Source organism: Bacillus rossius, chromosome 1 (genome assembly GCF_032445375.1).
Source record: "Bacillus rossius redtenbacheri isolate Brsri chromosome 1, Brsri_v3, whole genome shotgun sequence".
NCBI lineage: Eukaryota > Metazoa > Arthropoda > Insecta > Phasmatodea > Bacillidae > Bacillus > Bacillus rossius.
Genome location: NC_086330.1, coordinates 67,852,511 through 67,878,578, shown reverse-complemented (window position 1 = coordinate 67,878,578; position 26,068 = coordinate 67,852,511). Strand labels below are relative to the sequence as shown.

Genomic DNA, 26,068 nt, shown 5'->3' with positions numbered 1-26,068 from the left:
TACGTTTTAATGCTTTTATTTTGAAAAACGTTCATTGTTTACCTTTGCAAACGTAAGAAAATAACTTTATCGCACCATAGATATGGATAGTATCGGGAAGATTGTGCACTTCGCTATTAGCATCTATGGCCAGCACCAAGCGAGACTAGTGGCGCGAATGATTATGAAAATGGTGCACGCGATTTACCAAGGCACGGATCTCATATTTTGTGCATTCGTTAATCTTTGAACTGAATATACTTGTTTGTTATTGTTTTCTAACGATCTGATTGTTTTATATTTTACGTTTCTCAAGTTAAAATTTTATTGAAAATTGTTCTGTTGCATAAAGTTGTTTGTAAAATGAAACAAACCAGCAAAAATTTCTGTTTTTCTTTTTACAATAGCCTTATTTTTTTATTTCTAATTTAGGCTTGGTGACTTTTCCCCTCTCCAAGAAAGGACTGCTTTACTTGATTATGGACTGTATTTTACATTTCTGGTAGTTTTATTATATGTATATATAATGATGAATTCATATCTTTCATTAATATGATGCAATTATTTACACATTATGTATTTAAGTTTAATCTGACATTGGGCTGGTATGCTAGATTGAAATTTTTTTTTATTATTGTCATTCCCTTTTCATACACTTTCCCGCATCATACACCATTTTTGTGCCCTCCGTTGAAAAGTGTATGACAGGGGTTCTATTGTATACACTCAAACACATAAATGCTGGCGTACCACAAGGCAGCATTTTAGGGCCAGTATTATTTAATGTGTATGTAAGTGACATACCCAAACCAGAGCACCGCCTCGTGAAACTAGGCTGCTATGCAGACGACACGGTTCTGTATAGCAGATCACATAATCTACGCCTAGCTACGACTAGACTGCAAATCGCGCTAGATACAATGCAACAGTGGTGCACAAAATGGCGCACTAAAATTAACACCACCAAGTCTGAGGTAGTAATATTTATAAGCAAAAATCTACCGCAACCAAACAATAGGCCACAGCTTACCTTATTTGGCGAAAACATACCGCACAAGGACGCAGCTAAATACTTAGGAGTCATTATGGACCGCAAACTACTATGGCGAAATCATATAGAAACCAAGCGCGGCCAAGCATATGGACGAATGAGCTCACTCTACCCAGTAATGAGTAGGCGCCTGGGGGGCACTATGTACAATGGCTTGGCCCTGTATACTGCCCTCATCAGACCCATAATTACTTACGCAGCCCCCCGTGTGGGCCACAGCAGCCAAAACAAATTTACTAAAACTGCAGCGAATACAAAACAGATGTATTTGTATCGCCACAGACGCCCCCAGATACAGCCCAGTAGAAGCTCTCCATAGGGAAACGGACATGGAGACATTACACGATTTCTACATTCGAACTACACAAACATTTTATGATAAATGTGCGACAAACCAAAACCCACTTGTTTCATCCCTTGGACAATATGACCCGGATGAAATAATTAAGTTTAAGCGACCGAACATGGTACTCGCGCACCGATCACCGTAGTGACCTGTCATTGTCCGGACCCTGCGGCCAATCACAGCGCGCCTACGCGGACACCCGGCCACGCGACCGACCGACTGCCCTTACTGGCGACAGGCAACAAGTGCTGTGTCCTCTTCCTGAGCGACTCCTGACGCGCCAACTCGCGGATACACTGTTTAAATTGATTATTCGTAGCTCTGGATGCGTAGATGCTGTGATAATGGGTTAAGCAATGACGGACGAACTAATTTCTCTAAGTGCCGACAGCCATTGTCAGGCGACAGGCGACCTGAAGCTATAGTTTCTCCGGAGTAAGGCCCATGTCTCAGCTCGCGGATAATTAACGTAATTAAAACATTTAATGCCCACACATGCGCTAAACACATGTCACAGATTTAGAATACAACTTAGTCTAAAGTTCAGCTGGCTGGCAGCTGGGGGGAAACGACTAAGTCGCCCCCCAAAAAACCAGTGCCACTAAATCACACAAGCGGACACAACAGTCCAAGTGCCCAACCCCTGCATGGTAGACTCTTTCTACTCTGACCAACTCTTCTTCCTGAACCAGCCTTCTGTTTCCTGTAACCAACCTGCTCGTAATTAATGCATGAAATGTTGCATCCCGCATGAAAGTGCCCAGGGTTTTCCCTCTGTCTATGGAGGTTTTACCTGGGCCCAACTTATCTAGTTATAGTCTAGTATTAAGAAGGGGAGTTAGTCATGGCGCCAATTGCGGCCATGGCTGGCCAATCCCCGAACAAGCACACGATGCATGCTCCCTTGTCTGCATGGCTTAAACCCAGCATGAATAGACGTAAAGGCTTCGGCCTGGGACGCACCTAGTCTTCCCTAACCCAGACCCTCCCAAACAAAATACAGTTATTTAGTTAGGTTAGGAAAAAAAAAATTGCACACACATGCGCGCACGTGTGTGCGCGCGCGAGCTCGCACATCATGGTCTCTTGTTTATTTTTAGACCTCTCCCCTTTACAGAAAGCCAGCTCAGAAGCTAGTAAAAAAAGAGAGAGAGAGAATTTTGCCACCAGTCCCCCCCCTCCCCACGTCCAACTTTCTTCGCTTCCTCCATTCCTTGTCCCAGCAGCGACCGGTGAGTCATCTAGTTGTCCGCGCCAGCTTAGCAACGTAGCGTGGCACGCCTCCCCCCCTCCCGTCCACGTACCAGTTGTGACGATACAGCGCTTCATTATCTTCCATCTACACAGCAGAGTTTAAGTATTTTCCTGATGCATCGCCACACATCAATTAAAATAATCAGGTACCACAAAATGTTAGTAAAATTTATTTATGGGGAAAAAAATTTCAATTTTTTTTATCTTTGGAATTTGTTGCAAAAATCGCGGTGCGCGCTATAAACAAGGGTGCGCTATACACTAGTAAATACGGTATTATAGTAGCTTGACCAAATGGCTCAAAGGTACCCATAAATCAATGCCACTTGCTGTGCCCATCAGTGTCATCACAAAGATTGTTATTTTTGTATAAATTCCACTGTCAGGTTCTCTCGCAGAAGTAAGCAAATTCAGTATCTTGATATTCCTTTAGTTCTAGGACCAGTTCCTCACAACAAATCTTTGCTAATATCCCATTGCCACCAAAAACCATTACTGTAGAACCAGAAATGGATTTGAAAGACTTGAGCCACAACCTGAAACACGAAATGATACGTCCACCAACGAGTAAAAGTATTCAGTTATTCAACTCACTGACAACCTCACCTCGTTGCTCAGTCAAAACTGAATGATCTCGTCAAAGATTTTGAGTTACCTTAGACTAAATCTCAACTTTTTGGATCTCTACTTCAGTATGGAATCTCTAGGAAAATGCTGCAAAATTCTCTTCTTACCTTGAAATAATTTTTTTTTTTAAATTAGAAAATGACGGCTTAGTGTTCTTCCCTTTAAAATGCACTATTGACAGAACTGAAGATGCCATTGTGACTCAGACAAATGGAGACTGTTCATATTCTCATCAAAGGCAAGCTTAGAAGTTATCCTTTTGGCCAATGGGAATTAGTTACCATCAGTCCCAATTGCATACTCTGTGGATATGAAGAAAACATACAAAAACATCAGCAAATCCTTGATAAAATCAGATATGATTAAAATTGGAAACTTTGCGCTGACTTAAAAGTTGTTGTTTTACTCACAGCCTGTAATCAGGCTTCACAAAATACTGATGCTTTCTAAGTGAATGGGACAGCTGAGCCCAAGACAAACATTACATTTTACGGAACTGGCCTTTGGAAGAAAGTTTTACTCCCCGTCAGAAAAATATTGCTCACGATCCTCTAAACCAGAAGAAAAATATGTAAATGCCACCTTTGCACATCAAACTAAGATTGACCAAACAGTTTGTGAAAGAAAAAAACATGACAGGTGATGCATTTTAATTTTTTAAAACTAAATTTCCCCATCCCAGTGAGGCTAAAACCAAGGAAACTGTTTTCGGTTGTTAGTTATATCTCTGAACATCCAATTTTAATCAGTCTTTTCCATTACTAGTTTCTTTTAAAATTAATAATGCTGAATAGACACCCTCTACATCCAGCCTGATAGGAAAAAAATCCTTAGTCATCCCAAAACAACTTTTCCTGAACTTTGGGATCCAGCATACCCGAGGCTACCACTTCAGATTGATGGTGTCAGCCACAAAACATGCTTATAAAACATAAGCAACCAAAATATCTTATTTTTTAAACGCTAGTAATCTGAAATAATAACAATCATATTATCTCTGTCTCCCACTGCCACAAGTAACACTGCAGCACTACAGCTACTGCTCTTATCTTCTGCTGTCCTGTTGTATCGATAACCAATTCATGATCAAAAAAACTGACGACATAGAATAACTAAACATTCACAAAGAAATATGTGGGTGATTCATAAGTCAAAACAGCTAAAAACACATTTACTTTGTAATGTAAGCCATTCCCACTAATAGCATTTGGTCAATTTTTACAATTCCGCAAATCACAATTTTTATGGTTGTCTATGGGATGAAATCAAAGTATTGATTCCCAGTAAAAAAAAATTAAATAAATAAATATTACTGCATTCTCCCTCTCCCACCTAAATTTTCGTTCCTGTAACATTGATACAGCTGAAATAACAAATATACTACAATACACATTATTTTCAAAACACATTTCAATAAGAAAAGTGCACAATTGAATTTCATTAAGATCCTTATCAATTTCCAGAGTTTTCCTTATTTTTCAGATTTCCCCCATTTGATAATCTTCTGTAAATGTGCCTAAATCCAAGTATGATTCTGTATTAAGGATTAAAAAAAGATATCTAGCGAAAAAGAAGTAAATGTAGCTTACTTTTATAATGATCTGTTTTTAAATTTTCTCTAGGGTCCCTTGTCATCAGCAAGTTCAGAACATACATTAACATAAAAAGATCCAACAGTTTCTCGGTGATATCCCCTGATTTCTCACGCCTGTAAACCAAATGCCTACACTACCATTAATGCATAGCTCTACTCTTCTCACCACAACTCAAGCACAGCTACAACAGTCATGCACGAACTACCAACATGCAACACTTGGTCTGCTCCCGAGAGGGTACCCACCCTGCGGTCCGGCGGGGCCCTGTGCCGGGCCAGGAGGGCCACCTTGTGCCGGTGGCCCATTCTGGGGCATGTTCCAGTTCCAGTTACCCCCGTACCCTGACTGCGGTCCCGCCTGTGGGGGCCCTGCAACCACAACATACCCATTCTTGGATCGCTACCCAACACAATATTATTGAAAACTGTACAACAAAACTTGAAAAATATTCATCACCCGTAAGGCTGAAATTTTAATTTTAATTTATTTAATACATATGTTTCAGTCAGTACCGAACCTAAACGCTTAAAAAATTTACACAACTCACAGTCTGTGGCAAACATTCACCAAATTAAACACAACATTTATAACAAGACAAGTGATGTAAACTCTGCCTAAAAGATCTGTTTAGATTTCCTCTAACATTAGAAATATTAATAAACATTAGACTTCATGGTAATTATAACTGTACATTGTAAAACAATAGATAATATAGCCCCAAATTAAAAAAAAAATTGGAACACTCCCCCCCTCCCCAGCTAACACAAAAAAAATTCTTACGTAAACTATTAGCAGCCTTTGATTCATATTTAGATCTCAGTATTTTCCTTGTTTAGAAATTACAAATACATACAATTAAAGTTACTTCAGAGTTCAAAACAGAATTTTTTTTTTTAATTCTTTAGAATTTGTGTTTCCCCAAGCCCTGTAAATAATTGATTTCAGAGTGTCTACCGTAATGGGAAAATAAAATTTAGAGACTCTTTCTTGACCTTTTGCATGACATTCCATTGTAAAAATCCTAAGCCAAATTATTATTTGTGATGGTAAGTTACAGCTTGTCTTTACCGCATTAAAAATAGAGCAAGGCAGCAAGAGTAGTGATGAGTTATAATACTTTTGTAATACTACAAACACACAAAAGAATAAAAAAACAAAAGTGAATATTAATCTAATAAAAAGCACAATGTAATGGCTACATTTCCCTTCTAACCATACATGGAGTTGTCAGCAAGATATTAACTTCTTTATCTAAACTAAATAAAAAAACTAAGATTGTAATTTTATTAATTTGTAATACTGTCACTTTACCTATTTCGGAAAAGCCTCTAACTGTATTATAATTTTAAAAATATAAATCTCTCCACTAAAAGTTTCAAAGTAATGAATATTAAACTTGTATGAACTTGGTCTGACAGAAAATTGAAACAATTAATATTTTATTTCATTAAAACAATAATTAATTTCAAAATATATTTTGGTAATATAATTTACATCTAATATTAAATAAAAAATAACCTATTTTTTAGATATCAATTGGGTTCGTAATAATTTTGTCAACAAATCTGTCATATGTCCATTCAAAGATACTTTCGCACGCTATTATGAACAGGGTGCATATACGCATGTTAGGTTATATACCATAATTTTATACTTTACTTTTCAACAGTAAAGCCAAATGAAAAAAAAAATTGGTGGTTTTAATGATCACAGCATAATAAATCAAATATTCAATGTTTACTTAATCTTCACAGTACTAAAAGAAGGCTAAACATTCACAGAGAGATTTTCTGGCGAAGCACAAATTAATTTCAATAATGGCAATGAATCACTAGAAAACGAAATTTCCAAAAATTTTGAAATGTAGAACAGTAAATATAATTCAAACATATGCTTAGCTTCCAGACACATGTAAGGCAACTTCATGATATTGGAACATTGATTAAAGGTTACTTTTACAACCACCGATAAACTCAACTCCATTATATGTATTTCAAAATCAACAATCACAAAAAAATTCTGGTTTTTAAAAGCATTAAACACATGTTTAATAAAAACCACCCAAATCCACTTAATGGATGCTACTTGTTGCAACACACCTAATGAAGATTGTGAAAACAATATACAATAGAACTTTGATTAACTGCAACAAAGCAGGGGACAAGTATACCAGAAAACCCAAAATTACAGTTAGGTGAGTCATGCTAAAGACAATGGTTATCAATAGCCAGACTGCTTCATGTTACAAACAGACAGTGTCAATGAGTATCATACTTTCTTGGGTTCATTCTCTTATAATAGGATGGGAAAAGGCGGTAAACACATTTATGGTAGTTTTGATGATTCATTTTATAGGAATATCTCTGCATCAGATAAGCAAAGGAATGGACAAGTAAACAAACATCTTTATTAGCTACATATGCAACATAAATTGTGAAACACATGGTTTGCAGAACACGGGAAAAAACGTGAAATTGAATGGTGAAAACATGAAGGAACAGAGACAGTACAAGGGGTGTGAATCATTTTCAGTTTAATCTCTACTTATACCAACCTATTTTCCTTACGACGCTGCACATATCACTGTCGCCAGCAGCAGATGTTAATCTTGCCCACCCCTTCCCACCAAAACTTTTGTAGATATGTAAAATGGGAGGGGGTGTCAACAAGAGCTGCAGACCTTTGTATGTTACTGCAGTGTTGCAGGATCAGTGGACCTACTTGGTTGTCAAGTATGCCTCGAGCTGTCCAGCCACCTGCTGTCAACTGAGGCAAACTAGGTGGCTCATTGCCACGTTTAGTTTTTTGTGGAAACATTTGGCCTGCTGTGATAACTCACCCCACTTATTGACATGTCTTCAGAGCTTTCCTGTTAAAACCATTCAGACACACATACAGGCTGATGTTGCAGGATTCTTTTACAGTTTTCCGTTTTGAAAGTTCACGTGAATTGTCTGTTGACGAATACATAACGATTTTCTCACATTTTTTTACTATGTCAAAAACTCTAGTGGCACCAAATATATATTCAGCAGCAAGTTTTGTAATTTTGTTTTCACTCTGAAACATTATTATAACTAACAATGAATTGTTAAAACCATTCGCTTTCTCATTTTAGCATTTCCTGACACTACGGAGTGGGTGCTGCACTAAATAAAATGATTTAAAAAGGCCACTACATATCAAAATGTAAGCACTCATAAATATTTAAACTGTACTTAAGCAGTAACCTTACATTACGCCTAAATAAAACAAACTGATACCAAGCCTCACGGATAATCAAGGTTCAAGCTACTGTTTGTTGTATGTTCATAATGTGATTTACGTTAATGAGCACAATAGTTCTTTTAACATTCTAAAAGCAACATGTCTGCCGAAATGTTAGCCCGCCAGCCAATCAATAAATGCAAGCAGTCTGTGCCTTGACACTGCAGTATTATTGCGTCGCTAATACAGGCTGCTGTCTGTCCTCCCTTATACTGGTTGTCTTGCCCACTCGTGCCAGCGATAACATAGCTACGTCACTGTGCATAACCTTCATCATCTCTTTCACATGGCATAGTTACAGTCCACGTCTAATAAATTAACATTTGAATGAAAATTCCTGTCATTTTCCTTCAGAAATCAATGCTAAATTGACTTATCGCTCACTAAAATATAAAGTTGCGCTGTGCTTATGCGCTTTTGGTGACAGTTTGGCATCGAACGGAGCTACGTCCTCCCTAAGCCCATGTGCCTCACGCCTCACCCTTGCAGGCCCCTCCTATGACCCTGGTGTTTCAAACCACTCGCCGTATTGTATGTGCGTGTACATGTCAGCCCGTGCCCACCGGTGTGACATCAGTGCTTTGCTACCGAAAGATGCCGAGCGAGAACGAATATTCCAGAGGCAGACTTAATTTTAATATTAAATTAGTTATGTAATTTTATTGTTTCCAACCAATAGGCTAATTTAATTAAGGATTTATATGTATGTTCATTCCTTTTCCGGTGGCGCGCTTTATTTAAATACATGTTAAAAACCGTTGGCCGGATGTGAGTGGTGGACCCGCCTCGAGGCACGCACACTGGAAGGGAGTCGATCGGTGTCGCTACCCGAGGTAAGGAGTTTCACGCGCCCGTCGTCTGCAACTCTCCACTATTACTGATCCACATCCATTTAGCTATTTAATTTATATAAATAATTTTATTTAACTTCAGGACTTACCTTGGGCAGTACACTGTTTTATTTAAGTATTATTTAATTAACATATCAGTGTATTTTGTGCGCGTGGCCATGCGGGAAGAAGACTGAGGCGTGTGGGCCGCCTTCGAGAGGGGATGTACCCAATTACAAGTTTTTATTTATACTGGGGGAAACGGGCCTCGCTGCACACGAGCGACGTCATGACCCTGAGAATAGTCGCCGGGTCCACATGCCTGTAACACATGTGGTGGCGCCCTAGGTATAAAACAAAGTACATATATCCAAAAATCCGAACCTCATTTGCGACTGCAAGTTGGTGATCCACTATGCTTTTCTTGGGTACCTTTCTTCTTCGAACAGTCTTCGAATAAAATAAATTTATATTTAAATTTGAAAACTTTTCAATTTTGTGTCATAGATAACCGAAAACTGCCCTGGTATGAAAAATGACATATTTTGACGTGTAGGGATTGAGGGAAAGTCAATAGTTAAAAATATTAATTGCAACCCCCTCCCTCTATTTGCACCACCATATTCCCAGGAACCATGAGGGGTAGTAACAATGGTTTTTTTACTGTCTTTTACTGAACATAATCTGACAATGTACTAAATAAAATGCTTAAAACATATTACTGTAGTTAGATTGTGATCACTCAACGATATCAGTACTGTATTAACATTAACAGTAATCTTCTTTTGTGCGTGAATGAAACAAACAGGTGGTCACAGGTGATTCAAAGCCAGCAAAGTAGCGAAAAACAGACTTCAACAGCAGCTTGACACGCAGCATTCGGAGGTGTTCAGTCTGTTCACATGGGCTTTGACTACATGATTAAAGAAAATCTAAGTTTCTATTAAAAAAAAGAGTTCCATTTGATATTAAAAATTATGTACTTTTGCACATTTAAATATTATAGGACCTAATTCTACTACTATAATAGTTATGTAGTTAACAGTGATTAGAAAGGAGTCTATGCTTTAAAAAATAAGTTTTTATTAAAAACTAAAATGATCAGATAAAAATAATTGTTAAACCACAAACCGGATGATCGAGTGACAACCAACCATTAAATATTGTACAAAAATTAAAATATCCTTATCTGTGTACAAGAAAGTCACATGAACTCAGGACAACATTTAGAAAACATTTTCATGACCAACACAAAATATTCATTTTTTGGGACTTGTGACCATTTATACATTTGTGACAATTTTGCAACTTTCATTGACCCAGTAGACACCCTGTTAATTAACTTGGGATTCTAAAATACATTCACATTTAGCATTGTCAATCCATCTATTGTTCTCGCAAACAAAGTTCACCCATTACAGATTTCTATCAATCACTTTGTTGTCTGGTTTCGTGACTTTGATCAGCACCTCACCGGTTTTTTGAATGAACGTGTGTAAATACATTTGTGCTGCCAAAGATCATTCAATTTGCCCTGTCACAATTTTGTTCAGAATTGTAGAGAAACATGGTGCTAAAAATTCTGTTTCACCTTACCTCAACCATGTTAACTCTTGCTTCCCTTTTTAAATCTATTGTTTGACAAATATCAATCAGGCGATGACTAACTTTTTCTCCATCAAAACACACCACAAATTTTTGTAACTACTTTAAACAAAGAAAGTGGCCAAAAACCTGAAACTACAAACAACTGAAGCACGAATCAAGCCATAACATGCCCAAGCAATTCAACATACCAAAAGCATTTACCCCAAATACCAGATATTGCTATAACATCAGTATTTGTGAAATTATGTCTTAGGGCAAACGTCTGCTGAATAAAAAGCTCGGAAATGTAATGGAAGTTGATTGCAGTCTGCAGGCAAATATTAATAACATATGAAATTACAAAATCCGTAAAAACGGCCGGTCCAGTATAACAGTCATGTTATTTATAACAGTAAGAAGAAACAAGAAAATCCAAGCTCTCCACTTATTGTAAAATTTTATCCCCAGTCCTGACAAATCATTTCAAGTTTCTTGTTTATGGAGCAGGGTTTGGAGCAAGGTTTCCGTGGAGCAGATAAGTATTCTTATTAAAATTTCAGGGTGGTGGTTAAAATTTCAGTGAAGACTTAAAAAAAAACTAAAAAATTATTCTTTTAGAGACAAAAATGGGTGATGGGGGACCCCAATAAAATGTAAATTTTTTTTAAAAAAATATGTAAGTTGATATGAATGAAAATATATTTACGTGGGAGCAAGTGGATCACTAGATCTTAACTGCTTGGCCACAGTAAAATGAGACCCAATCAAAATACAGACTGGAGTAAAGTTCTATAAGGTATGTGTGGTGCACACTGACCATATATCACGCAGTTACAGAACATTATTCTGTAATAAAATTTCTTTGATGTTTAATCAATGACAATACTGTAGTATTGGAAAATAAGACTATTATAAATGTAGTTTAACTTCTCTTATACCATTTTGGCCACACATGCACAGTTGTATTCCTTTAGCCATAAAAATAATTGAGCTAATCATAATCATTAGATATTGTGTTAAGAAAAATACTTGGCAGTATACCTTAGCTGCTATACAGTAGATCCTCTATTTTACATATTTCAAGAGACCAGAAAAAATATATATGAAAAATGCAGAAATATGTAAAAAGTGGAAAAAACTAATTTTTTTAAAATTAATATTCACCGTTATAAATACCATTATAAGCAGAGTCAAATGTTACATATTCTCAAGTTTTACACAATAATAAGCACTTCATTATCTCAGACATTAAAAGAGACAACCTAAACAGCACTTTTTTAAACAAAATTGTTAATAAAAATTGTTACTATACAATAATTACCTTCAATATCACACTTAGTCAAATACAATCAATTTTACTTAAAGCTACTTGAAGTAGTCTAAAATGTGCTATTGTTTTGAACGGAGTCTGCACAAGTGCTCAGTGTCCACCTCAAGTTTGTGCAGGGTCGGAATAAGGTCTTCAGCATTATTGAAACTAGTGTTGGAATAGGTTCTTCACCATCTTCGTCTTCTTCGCTGTCTTGACAGTCAACAGAAGCATTTTTCTGTCAGATGGTTGTTGACGATGTCATTTAAGTCTTCAATTTCTGTTGTTACAACATCACTGTCTACTTCTACAAAGTCACTAAATGACACACCAGCTTGCAGTTTTGCCACTTCTTCATCAAGTTGATCATTACTGAATAACTCTTCAACAGCAGTCACTCCAGAAGAAAAGAATGCAGCATTCTTGAAACAGTTAGCTATAGTTTCTGGCTGTACCTTGTTCCACGAATAAGCAATGTTATGAAGTGCATCAAGAACATTGAACTTCAAGGTGGTGGGGTCTTTTCCAGATTCCAGCATGCACAGAGCTTTCTGCACCAACCTTTTCCTGTAGTTTACCTTGAACATATGAATTATGCTAAATAAAGGCTGCAGGTGGCTGGTGCAGTTAGCAGGAAAAAGACCAACTTTACATTCCTCATCTCTATGTGATGTGGATGTGCTGGACACTGGTCAATAAAAAGGACAATTTTACGGTTTTGGCTTCCCATTTTCGCATCCAGTGCATGTAGCTGAGATCAAAAATGCTACTAGTCATCCAAGCGTCCAAGTTTGATGAATACTTTGTGGGCAGTGTTTTCATGTTCCTAAAACATCTAGGATTCTTACTTTTACCAATTACAGAAAGGTGGCAGCTTTTCACTGCCATCTGCATATGTTTTTTCCTCCATGACAGCGTACTCCTTTAAAACTGAGTGTTTTACTTGGCATCACACAATAGAACAGTCCATTTTCGTCTGCATTAAATACATCCTTTGATGCGTACTCCAAGAGATGACGTAACTGCTCAGTTTTCCAGGTTTCAACAGTTTTCACACTACAGTAAATTCCCTTTATAAAGTACTTTAGGGGACCAAAAACTTGATACTACTTTATAGATGAGTACTTTATAGAGGAGTTACCCTAAACCAAAAAAATGTTGCTTCCCGCACATGTTTACAGATTTTTTTTTTCATTTTCTAATTAAAACGTATGTATGTGGTCTTACACGCCTTGTTTTTATCAATGATGTGATTTACTTAAAAAAATAAAGTAATGCAAAATATTAGTAAAACATAGTTAATATAATTTAAATACAGTAGAACCCGTTTATAGTGAACCCGCCTATAATGAATTCCCGTTTATTGTGAATTTCTGTCTCGGTCCCGGCAAAATGATGTGAGGTTATGTATTAATTTATTGGATATAGCGCACAACTTTTGTCAATGTTGATACGTTTTCCCGTGTACCACGAACAAATTTTGCCGACATAATGCACATTTATCTCAAATATTTTCATATAATTACAAGTATTTTCACAAAACATCTATTCTGGATCACATTAACGCTTTTCTCCGCAATATGCTACTCGATTGTCCACTGTTCATTATAAACAAGTCGTAATCGAGTGGCCTCGGTAGGCTACGTGTAGCCAGAAATAGTGCTCAGTTTGGTAAAAATAAATAATTTTCCCTGCATAGTTAAAGAATGGGCGAACGCGTGTACATTTAATAAGTTATCAAAATTAAAAATAAATTACCGCCACACAAATACGTATGTACATTATAGCAGCAAATTCAATATTTTTACGTCTCATTTTTATCGTTCACGTTTCGGACATTTTGATCGAGTAATGTTCGTAAGACTACCACTAGATAGAACTCTGTGGACTAAATTTTTCCATAGAAAGTAAGAAATTTTCGTTTCAGCTTTAGCAACTGCGATACTAAATGAAACGTAGTGATCTTTGATGCGCCAGACTCATTATTTTTTGTTTATTTACTTTTGACAGTAAAAAGAATTTTGTGTTACTAAGCTGCAAATGTGCTTCAATAAGAAATACGTACATAAAAAAAAGGTGAAAAACGTGTTAAAAAACGTAAGGCATTATCTGTGCGAGATAAACTGGACATTATTAAAAAGGTAGACTCCAACCCCACTGTCCCGCACGTGTTAATACCAAAGGAACTGGGAATTGCAACATACACATTAAGTACAATAATCTTCTTTCTCAAGCTGCGAATACGTCACAGAGTATTAAACGGCTGAAAAAAGGAAAATACGCATATGTCGAAGAACCATTAGTAGAAAGTTTGTACATGTGTAGTGTATTAAAAATAATATCTGCATTTGCTCATAAAACTGTTGCTTTGAGTATTTTCATTCGTTCTTTTCTTGGCTTAGGCCTATGTGTAGTAAAGATTATGCTTTTGAGTATGTATTGCCAATATAAAAGTTTTCCCAGATATAAAGTTTCCCCTCTATAGTGAACATATAAACTACTCCCTTCAGATTCATTATAACAGGGTTCTACTGTACATAGGTAACCTTAAATATACATACATAGTAGGCTTACCTCTTTTTGCAGTGGAAGTAATAGCCATTCATACAGTGTATCAGAGATGTTTTTAAATGTTCATTTCATAGGCCCTACAATACAGTATTATTTCCATATCTTCCATATTTCCATATTTTCTCCACTTTGAAAACATTAATTACAAAAATTTGGGCACTGACATAAGTTACCGGTAAATAAAACTAACAAAATAATTATGTACTAATAATAAAAACTATGTTCAACTTTACAATGTACACTTAGTTAGACCTACAATGTTTGCATGAAATTCAGAATGGTAGATTGGACTTTTCGCTGTGAAATATCTTTCATTACCACACACTCAACTTTCCTGAAAAGTTCCATGTTTGCTTCTGGCACTTCAGATGTCAAAAACATTCTGTGGAGAACATCCAGAGCATTGGTTGCCTCTTGCTTTGTAGGACGTTTTATCTCCTGTTCCGCATCATCCTCCAGCAGGTCTTCAGTACTACCAGCAGGAGCAGAAATGTCGTCGTTGTGTTCTTGGCAAGTCTCCAGAGCTGTGTCTACTTCAACATAGTCAGCAAATGTTGCTTCTTGCACCTGCAGGTTTACTGTGACTTTAGACCATTCAAGTATATCTTCTTCTTGGCACTGGACATCAGCTTCCAGAGATGCATCTGTAGAGTTGTCAGTGCTGAAACCTGCCCTCTTGAAGTATTTTGCAATTGAAACAGGAGGGATTTTGTCCCACACCAAACAAAGTCTTTCCATGGAATTTAAAATGTTCCACTTCAATTTTGAAACATCTTTCTGGTGTTCCATCTGCCAACATAGAAACTGCACTAGTTGCCTCCTGTACAAGTGTTTTACTTGAGAAATTACACCCTGGTCTAAAGGCTGTAATTTGCTTGTGCAGTTAGGTGGAAAAAAAACTATCTTTACATTCTGTAACTCGACACCAACTTTGTGTGCACTGCAAGAGTCCAGAAACAACAAAATCTTCCTGTTGTATGCTCCCATTCTGGCATCCAACATTTGTAACCACTCCTTAAACAACACAGCAGTCATCCACGAATTTTTATTGTTTTTATAGGTGCAAGGTGTTTTTTTAATGTTCTTAAAACATCTAGGTTTTGCATATTTACCAATAACTAAAAGCTTCAATTTTTCAGAGCCATCATAGTTAGTGCAGAAAAGTACAGTGTATCTTTCCTTACTGCGTTTCCCTCCATGGCAGGTTTCACCTTTGTGGCTTAAAGTACTGTCTGGCAAGAGATTATAAAAAAAGCCAGCTTCGTCGGCATTGAAAATGTCCTTATCAGCATAACCTGCTGTGAGAGAATGTAAATTCTGTTTCCAATTTTCTGTCACTGTGGTATCAACTGTTGCTTCTTCGCCACATATTTTAAGTGTACTTAGATTCCACCTTGCTTTAAATCGAGTAAGCCACCCACTTGAGGCTTGGAAATTATCCATTCCAAGCCTTAACGCCTCCATGCGTGCTTTCTCTTGCAGTACTGTGCCAGAAATTGGTATATTATTGGATCGTGCCTGAACAACCCAATCAAAAAGATTTTTGTCGAGGTCACTATCCACACATTTACTGTACCGTTGCCTCTTGTGGTGCAATTTTGCTGCATTCTCTTCTATCTTAGCTCTGTCTTTGATTATTGTAGACAGAGTTGTGGGCGCGATATTATAGTGTTTTGCCACATCACACTTCTTCTTGCAGTTGTCAACCGCTTTTAGAATCTCGAGTTTTGTTGCAATACTAATACCGACACGTTTTTTAGTACCGGTACTCATAGTGTGACCTACAAATCTTTAGTTGCGGCGGAAAGTTTCACTTGCCATTTTATCTAGTATACACTTAACAAAACTAACAATCTATAATAAAAAGCGCGAGTTCTTTCAATGTGCAAGTGGAATTTAATTACAATTTCAGGGTATATTCCGTTTAGGTTACGTTACGTCTCGAACAAAACACTGTTTAGATTAACTACAAGATGCAGCGTAGCCAACCTCGAGACGCTCGGTCACAGGCTGCAGTGTAGCCAGTAGGTACGAGTAATAAAACACGTCATCGCTGCCGTAACCATTTGCTTATTCAACAACGATAATATGCATAATATAGTGCATTCAACAATATTTAAAATTTGGCCCCGTGTCTTCGTTTTATGTTGATAAATTTGATTTGGCAGTCAGTTAACACGTAAATACGTAAGTTGAGTAATGTTTCGCGCTAAAATGAAATTTAGCCGCGCGTTGTTTCCTGCACTGACGCTATTGTTTTTTTTAGCCATGTTCATCAATAAACACGCTTGTAAAGCAACATAAGCAACGTAATATGGCGTATAGCGAAGTAAAACGAGTGAATGCAATTATTATACGTAGAAATACTACATAGAGAAATATTACATAAACTTTTTTTGTTCACGCGAATAAAAATTGTACGTATTACCGAGTAATAATGATTCGCGCCAAGGAAAATTGTACGTTATATGATAATAATCCCTATGAATTATCATTGCCTTTCAAGGGACCGACGTGTTAATACTTTATACAGAATAGTACGTAAAGGTGGGGTACGTACTAAAGAGAATTTACTGTATTACTTTCGCAACAGATTGTACTGAACACAACATTATTTCTTTCTTTGAATCTGCAAATCCAGCCGTTAGATGCAGTGAAATCTTTGATTCCTAACCTATCAGCTATTTGCAGTGCTTTCTCACGAAGTAAAACACCACTGACGGGAATGTTTGCAGATCGTGCTTCAGTAAACCACTTTTTCAAAATCTCTTCCAGTTTCTCATAAGTTGATGTCCATACGTACTTCGCTTATTCGCGGTCGTTGCCCCACATTCAACAGAATTTTCTTCCACTGTCTTGCGGTTTCTCAAAATCGTGTTCAGTGTTGAACACGAAATCTTAAGTTCGTTAGCAAGAGAAACTTGGGTACCCATGTGCGCTTCATAGTGTCTCAAAATGTCCAGTTTTTCTTTTACTGTGAGAGTTTTTCTGAAATTTTTTTCGGACATCATGAATACTCCCGCACTAGCAAATTATTTATTTCAGATTTTGGGCAAATATTTAAATAAAACTAAAGCATCACTTGTTTGAATTGGAAAAAACGTAGCACTATCGTTGCCATGTTCAGAATTCACTACTGCCAACTGCTTCCAGAAACTTTCTTTTTGGGAATTTAACACAAAATCATTTATTAAAATATAAAATACCATTTATATTTTTTTTTATAAATGATTTACGAATTTTATTTATATTGCTAACACAAACTGCCATTTTATAATTTTAAATCACTAATATTAAGTCGCCAAGAAAAACTTACCTTCAACTAACGATTGAAATGAAACTAGCTTGACCACATACACACATAGCCATTTTTGCTGGAATTAATTTTCTTAAAATAATTTTAGTGTACGCTCTGTAATCGCGTCTATAACTTTTAATTTAAAGTGCGTATATAAATTTATGTATAAATATTTAAACGAATGGCACATTTTTTTTAAACTTTACCTATCGTTTCCGCATTCACTGAATATTTAGACGTATGGCCGTATAGTTTACCGTGACACAGAATAAAATTTCGAAGTGAAGGTTGTTTACAATGGCAAATGAAGGTGTCGCGAGTACGTGCACGTGCATGTGCACTTGCATTATACTTCTAACAATATGCCATGGCACATCTGTTGTTTACAGAAGTTGAAACAGACTTCATGGCGTTATACTCCACTTTTTTTTCCTGAGGAGATTTTGCGCTAAATGAAATTTACAGACGTGCTATTTAAGACTGGGGCAGTAAAATTAACATTGCGCTACATGAATTCACACAATCTGAAACGTGTTAGTGAGGGATTAGTATATACAGCGAAACCCCTTATTTACGTTACCGTTATTTACGTTTTCCCGTTATTTGCACTATATTCTTCAGGTCCCGTTTGGTTCCCATATAGTCCAATACAATACTTTCCCGCGAATTACGTCTCAAAAATCGAATCAATCCCGCTATTTACGTCACGTAACAACCATAAACAACCAGAAAATACCGTGGAGCTAGTAGGCAATGAACATTTTAAATAGCAAAATATACATATTTTATAACATGAAAAGTTGCTTTTATTTCTAAACATGTAATAATTTAAGCCTAGGCGTGTAAAAGTACGAGTAATTATAGCAGGAGACAATCTAAAATGCACGAGGGAAAAACGTAAACTCATGAATGTACAAACATGGCTGCTTGTAAGTTCTGATACTGTATTTATGTCACAACTTAGCCGAAATACTGGTACGAGACATAAACTTCACAAGATAAAATGAGCGGTGTCTTGGTAACTGTTTTATACGTCTTTTATAATTTGGGAAGTATTGTACAGTTGACGCCATATTTTTTAAACTAACCATTTATTTCTGGGGATTGTAAATAATTAATTATTGGTATCAAGACATCATGATAAACGTAAACTTGAACATGTCACGGCAGCGAGAAAACTGGTGCGTATACCAATAAACTGGTATTAGAACTGGATAAAATTGGTACACGGGAGGTGGAGCTTATATTTTTTTCCGCTAAGCTCGCATCTATTGGTTGGCGGCTGATGGCGTCATGAGTCTGGGCGGATCATAGAGTGCGCATGCGCCGCCGCGTCGTTACAGCAGCTGACCGAGTACAATGACCTTTCTCCGCGTTTGGCGCGCTATTGACGGTAAATATTCATCAATTTGCGGCCTTTTCTTAAAAATTTTTTTACTGTGAGCAATGTGTATGTAGCCCGTATTTGTTATAAACCCTGCCGGTTGCAACTGTATTTATAATTTGGAGAGGCAAATAATCTCCTTGAACAGCCTAAAAAGCAAGCAGAAGAAAATTTCAAATTTATTTTTTAGGATGTAATCAGAAAAACATTTTGGCTTTCATTCTTTTTTTATTTTTGTCAAATGTGGTAAATTAATAATTGATTAAATACTAAAGTAAAATTTGTTGTTAGTGTGTTTGTACCTGCATTGTAGTATGTGCTATTAAACAAAAGGAAAAAAATTCTAAATAAGGTAAACTGTACTCCTTTTTATACTTTTCCCTTTATTTACACTTTCCCGCTTTTTACACTTTTTTACTTTGTCCCCATGAAAAGTGCAAATAAGGGGTTTTGCTGTATGAAAAATTTTACCTTTCCACAAAAAGTAAAGTCTTATAGTAACTATTCCAATTTAAAAAGAAAAGATGACATTTTTTAAACCTATATTTCCTTAATTTTTCAACAAGCATAACCTAACAATGAATTGAAAGACTATAATATTTGAAAAGTATTTTACTTAATACAGCAAATTCTCTCTAGTACGTCCCTCTTGTTAACGTACAATCCAGTAAAACGTATAAACCCGCCGGTCCCTTGAAACGCCATGCAAATTAATAAATAATAAATACATTACATACTTTTTCAAAGCCCTGGACTGTAATTTCTCTTTAATATGTATCAATTTGCCGATATTAATACACAAAATATTTAACATTTTCTCATTTCATTCACAATTCTATAGCTTTGTTTAACGACAGGTCCTGTGGAAATTCATTACAGACATTTTCTTTATTTCGTTGAGTAAAATAGCAGTTGCAGTGCTGGTAACCGTGTGGATAGAAATTTCATTTGTATAAGAAAAATGTCCTTTTTTTGTGTGATTGGTGTAGCAACATAACATTTATGCGGAATAATCAAAAATTATAAATAAAAAACGCTTAACTTTACCAATTTATAAAAAAAGATTCGATTATAATCTTTATCCTACAAAATGCATATTTTCGCGTTTAAATTTGTAGCAAAGGATATTGGCCGATGGCGGCCATATCTGGATAGGTACATAAAACGTGGATTATACGATGGCCAACGACTACTAATGTGTTTTTTGTTACAGTTTGTTTCCTGTTACGATGACCTAACCTATAACTATAATTTGTTTGTAAACCTATTTTCAGATTGACATCTTTCGCAATCGTACACAAATGTAATACGTATACAACATTTATTTAACAGATCTAATGGCCCACACAGTTTCCGACGCTAGTGAACATTTTGTGACGTTTCGTGAAGCTTGTTTAGTGGCGACGTGACAACGTGGCTAACTAGTTTATATTTTATATTTAGTGTATTACGGCAGCATATGTAGGTAGGCCTACCTGTAGAAGTTATGAGTACCCAAAAGCATGTGGGTATCAGCATTGCAAAAAAACTAGAGATTCTTACAGCTGTTGACAACTGCAAGAAAAAGTGTGATGTTGCAAAACGCTTTAATATTGCACCTACAACTCTGTCCACAATAATAAAAGACAGCAAAAATTGAAGAAAATGCTGCAAAACTGCACAAGAGGAAAAGATATAGAAAATGTATGGATAGTGACCTTGACAAAAATCTTTTTGATTGGATTGTGCAAGCACGCTCTAATAACATACCCATCTTGGGCACAGCACTGCAAGAAAAAGCACAAATGGAGGCACTAAGGCTTGGAATTGACAATTTTCAAGCCTCAAATGGCTGGCTCACACACTTCAAAGCCAGGTGGAATTTAAGTACACTGCAGATATGTGGCGAAGAAGCAACAGTAGACACAAAAAGTAACAGACAATTGGAAGGAAAATTTACAGTCTCTCACAGAAGGTTATAATGACAAGAACATCTTTAATGCTGATGAAGCTGTTTTTTTCTATAATCTTTTGCCAGACAGTACATTAGGTCTAAAGGGAGAAGCTTGTCACGGAGGGAAACACAGTAAGGAAAGATTCACTGTACTTTTTTGCACAAACTCTGATGGCTCCAAAATATTAAAACCTTTGATCATTGTAAAGTACTCCAAACCTAGGTGCTTCAAAAATATCAAGCAGATGCCTTGCACGTACAGAAATAATAAAAATTTCTGGATGACTGCAGTTTTGTTCAAAGTATGGTTGCAAAGTTTGGATGCTAGAATGGGAGCACACAACAGAAAATTTTTTACTGTTTTTAGATTTATGCAGTGCTCACAAAGTTTGTGTTGAGCTACGAAACATAAAAAGATGCTTGTAAACTGAAGTGGAATATTTTAAATGCCATACAAAGACTCTGCCTGGTATGGGACAATATCCCACCTCTTTCCATAGCGAAATGTTTCAAGAGGGCAGGGTTCAAGAGAGAGACTTCTACAGATGTGACTTTGGAACTTGATGACCAGAGCCAAGATGATATTCCTGAATGGTCTCAAGTCTCGCAAAGTCTTATAGTAGAGGCAACAAAATTCAATGATTTTGTTGATGACAATGCTTTAGTAACTTGCCAAGAAAATGAGGATGAAAGTTCTACTTCTAATCATGAAGATCAGCAAGAGGAAGAAGCAGAATCTGAAGTCCTAGTAAACAAGAGGCTACAAATGCACTGGATGTTCTTCACAGGGTATTTCTGATATCAGATGTTCCAGAGGCAAACATGGAACTTTAGGAAAATAGAGTGTGTAGTTATGAAAGACATTTCTCAAAGGAAAGTTCAAACAAACATTCTTGACTATATGGAAAAACTGTAGGTACTGTATGTTGTACAGTTGAACATTATTTTATGATTGGGTTTGAATATGTCTAGCTATTAGGGAAAAAGTACACACAAAATGCAAATTCTGGCAATTATTTCTCATGGACTGGTACTGTTCCATTGCATGTCAGTGCATTTGGCATGTCTAATTCAACTGTAACAAAAGGTTGTGCAGGATTTAAATTTTTTTTTTAATTGTGCTGTTCAGTCTTGAAATTTAACTTTTTTTATTTTATGTCATTAGTTCACTACTAGAAATAATAATAATAATAATAATAATAATGTAGAAATTAGGCCTACAATAAAAAAGCCATCAGGTTGTTGAAATTGGCGCGAAGTGACAAATTGTAACATTTCTTCTGGATGAACCCAATTTAAAGTACACCCCCAATTAGTAGTGTGTAATATTCTGGTCCCCTCAAGTACTTAATAAAGTGAATTTACTGTATAACCAATCGTTTATTTAAGGTGCAGGCAATAAAATACTTTGATTATTGGAATATTGCCCTAACAGAACAATGACCATAATTAACATAAAAAAATGGAAAGAAATCGTTTATTTAAGGTGCAGGTGATAAAATACTTTGATTATTTGAATACTGCCCTAACAGAACAATGACCATAATTAACATAAAAAATGGAAAGGCAGCACATGAAAACCCATTCCTTCAGCAATGTTCACCATGTTCTCCCACTTGTGAAAACCCTGAGGTTGACTCCACCAGGAATCCATCCTGGACACTATGGTAGGTGAGTGAAACCACCACTTAATCTGTGTGATAAAAATATTTAGAAGCAACCACAAAATTTTAATTAACTTCTGAAACTATAATTGGCATTGTTATAAAGAAAGTAGGCATTTAATGGTCACAAAGAAATTACAGAGAAAATTGTCAAAACTGTACACCCACACAGTGCAAGTGCACACTGAGGTATGAATAACTGGAGCAGTATCAGTCACTTCAATTAGAGTAACCAAAACACAGAAACTAAAAAAAATTGGAGTTGGATGATGCAATTGCAAGTTATATGCATGCAATTGAAATTAAGTAGATACATGTAAGTGTTACCCTACCAAATAAAATCTTATTCTCATTCAGCATTAGAAATATTTACAGAAATACGTACCGTAAGAACCATAACCTTGCTGCTGTGGCGGCCCTCCGTAGTTGGACCCCCACTGCGGGGGTGGCATCTGCTGGCCCTGAGGACCTGGTGGGGCTCCCCACCCCTGGTACCCACCGGGACCAGTTGGTGTTCCGTAACCTGCAAGCAGATATCCCCTCCTGAGACACACAGCACAAGTGCTCTCTCAAAATGGTTAATTATAAGGTTGTCTCAAATCTCACTAGCATAAAATGTGGCCAAGTAAGCTAGTTAGAAGATTCAGTGAACTTACTTGGAAGGCAATAACAGGTGGTTTAGAAAACACTAAGAGACAGCAAATATACACCTGAAGTATGGCTCTGTAGATACTTGTATTTAAGCTTAAATGTAAAATTTTAACTTATGTTGCCTCCAAAAACAATTTTTTAATGATGAGACATTTTTAAACTTTTAATGTGGAGAGAGAAAATATTCTGCTTACTAATTCTTTAGGTTTTTTTTGGCTTAGCTGCAGGAATTTTCTCAGCTCAGAAATTTTTAGATTTTATTTCCTCTTCAAACAGGCAACATTATGAATAAGATGGCATAAAATAAAAATGGCTCCTTTCAAGAGGAAAAGTGCAGAATGAACGAGGTGAGCTGGTACGGAAGCAGTAGACTGCCAACTGTGGTTGGAAAACACATACATATATCCAAAGAAAACCCATCACATGTTAAGTCACTCTTCTATTTGTGAAAATTAATTAATAATTTACTGGGAATCTGATTCACATTACTCAGTGGAAGATCAGCATGATAACCAACTAAGATGAAAAGATGAAAAAAAAAAAAAAAAAAAAAAAGTCATTTCCAACACTTGAGGTTAGGTACCATAACCACAAGTTTAGATATTTAATACACTTGACATGTCCATTTTACTTCACCAGTAATATGATTGTGGTGTAGGGTGGTAACTATTTACTTTATACATTAATTAATAAATCTGCAGTTTATTTCCATGGGTACTTACAATAAAATTTCTAATCACAAAACTTTCATAGTAGCAAATGTGTCAGTACATTAGATGAAATGTTGCCAACTTAGCGACATCATGAAGTTAACGTAAACCCTCATTTGCCATTATAAAACCACTATTTATTAACTATAAAGTATATCCTATAAAAATTTAATAAACAACATACCTTCCATTATTTTTAACTCCCCATGGATAAAATGTTCTGATATTATTAAAATTTGCATACATAATTAGCACCAATTCTTGCGTAAAGATCTTTTATCTATCAACATTTTTCCAAATATTTAAATTTAATGTGGCACGCAATCATTTGTCATGCAACTTAGCAAATCAAAAGTTTACCTTGAAAATAAAGTGATTAAGTTTTTTGCCAAACATAAAAATGCACAAGATTTTTTACAGGCATGAAATTTTTTTTTTTACAAACACTGTACAATGAAACACTGTACAATGAAACACTGAGTCCCAAAATGTGATGACAAAAGAATTACATACTTCATACTGAAAAATAAATACTATAATGCACAAACTTAGATAAATAATAAATGTGAATGAATGAACTTCTATACAGCTAAAACTATGCATGAGCACTAGCATTGGAACCTTGCTTCAATGTAAATGCTGTAGAAATAGACTTCTAAACGTTTTACAATATTAAAATTTGTTTCTGACAAGTGTCAAATAATTGATTTTCAAACCAGACAAACCCTGAAAATAATAAATGAAATTACAATAAATTGCAAAACTTAGTTTTGATTTCAAAGCTATAAAAAATTGGACTATTCGCTTTTTGAGAAATATCACTACTAAAACTATGTTCAGTGAATGAAGAAGAGTCCCGTTTGACGTGAATGATCTGTACACCAATTCCTCACTTAGCACGTCTTCAAATTGCATAAATTCATTTAGCGCAATGTTAATTTTACCGCCCCAGTATAGAATAGCACGTCTGTAACTTTCAGTTACCACGAAATCGCCACAGGCAAAAAAAAGTCGGGCTTGACACCACAAAGTCTGCTTCAATTCAGTAAACAACAGATGTAACATGGAATACAGTCATTGGAGGGGGGAAGAGATGCGCGCCCAGGTCTGACTACACTATTGGCTGTTGTAAAATCATCAGCTATGGCAAGTTTAAGTTGCAGCTACGGAAGGTAACTTACCAAATGTTTTTACGTCCGTACGAATGCCGCCGGGCCATACCGTAGTCGCCCGGCCAAAGACCAAGCTATGATAAACTCAGTCGATCCAGTGGCAGGGAACTCACACAACACAAAGCAACATCTGCCCATTTGACTGCCGGTAACTGTACATGTGCAAGCACCTGCAGTTGGAATCAAACTGGAATCATGACTTCCAAGTGAGAGCATAATGCACCGTGTTCAATATTTGAGACAAAACTAGAAGTATTACGGCATGCAGAATGTCATGGAGGCCAAAGTTATGTTGGTCGCATTTTAGTTTTAAGCAACTCAACTGTCCGCAAAATAATATGAAATAAGGACTATCATGAAACGTTTATATAGGTTTGTAGTTTGTTGTACAAAGATGACTATATTTTACATTAAATACCGGAACAGAAAGGAACAAAATATTCACACGGAAAAGGTTGTTAAATTAATGGTGCTGTAAAGAAAAATATGGGCCGGACAGGATTAGTGTGAACCATGCGGTCATACACGAATAAGCACTTTAATTTTTGAAAAATTAAAATGTAAATATCAGGACAGTAAACTCGGTTTCACTGCCTGTAAAGTATGGTTTGGAAAGTTCGTGAAAAGGTACGCGACAATAGATGCAGGTAACGGCCGGGCGGGCAAGCCAACCAGCCCACCGACAATAATAACATAACCAACTACTATCTCCCTTTTAGGCCAGTCAACAAGAGGCAAAGTAAGCACTTTTTACCATCAGACCTGAAAACTTGATATAAGGGTAATTCGAGGACACTAAATCCAATGGTGCTAATTTTTTTGAAATAGGTCGTGACGTTT

At 36.3% G+C, this 26,068-nt stretch overlaps 1 protein-coding gene across 36 annotated transcripts in view; it reads right to left on the bottom strand.

The window, feature by feature from the left end:
* LOC134537089 (heterogeneous nuclear ribonucleoprotein 27C) overlaps positions 1-26,068 on the bottom strand; it is a 278,967-nt gene that overhangs the window by 68,835 nt on the left and 184,064 nt on the right. For 19 of the 36 annotated variants that reach the window (XM_063377398.1, XM_063377553.1, XM_063377418.1 and 16 more), the window contains 2 exons: positions 23,081-23,218; positions 5,098-5,220 (listed from right to left, as the gene is read on the bottom strand). In XM_063377398.1, coding sequence (XP_063233468.1) covers positions 5,098-5,220; positions 23,081-23,218 — 261 coding nt within the window. The remainder of the gene's footprint in view (positions 1-5,097; positions 5,221-23,080; positions 23,219-26,068) is intronic. The other 17 variants (XM_063377453.1, XM_063377577.1, XM_063377585.1 and 14 more) reach the window with 1 other exon arrangement.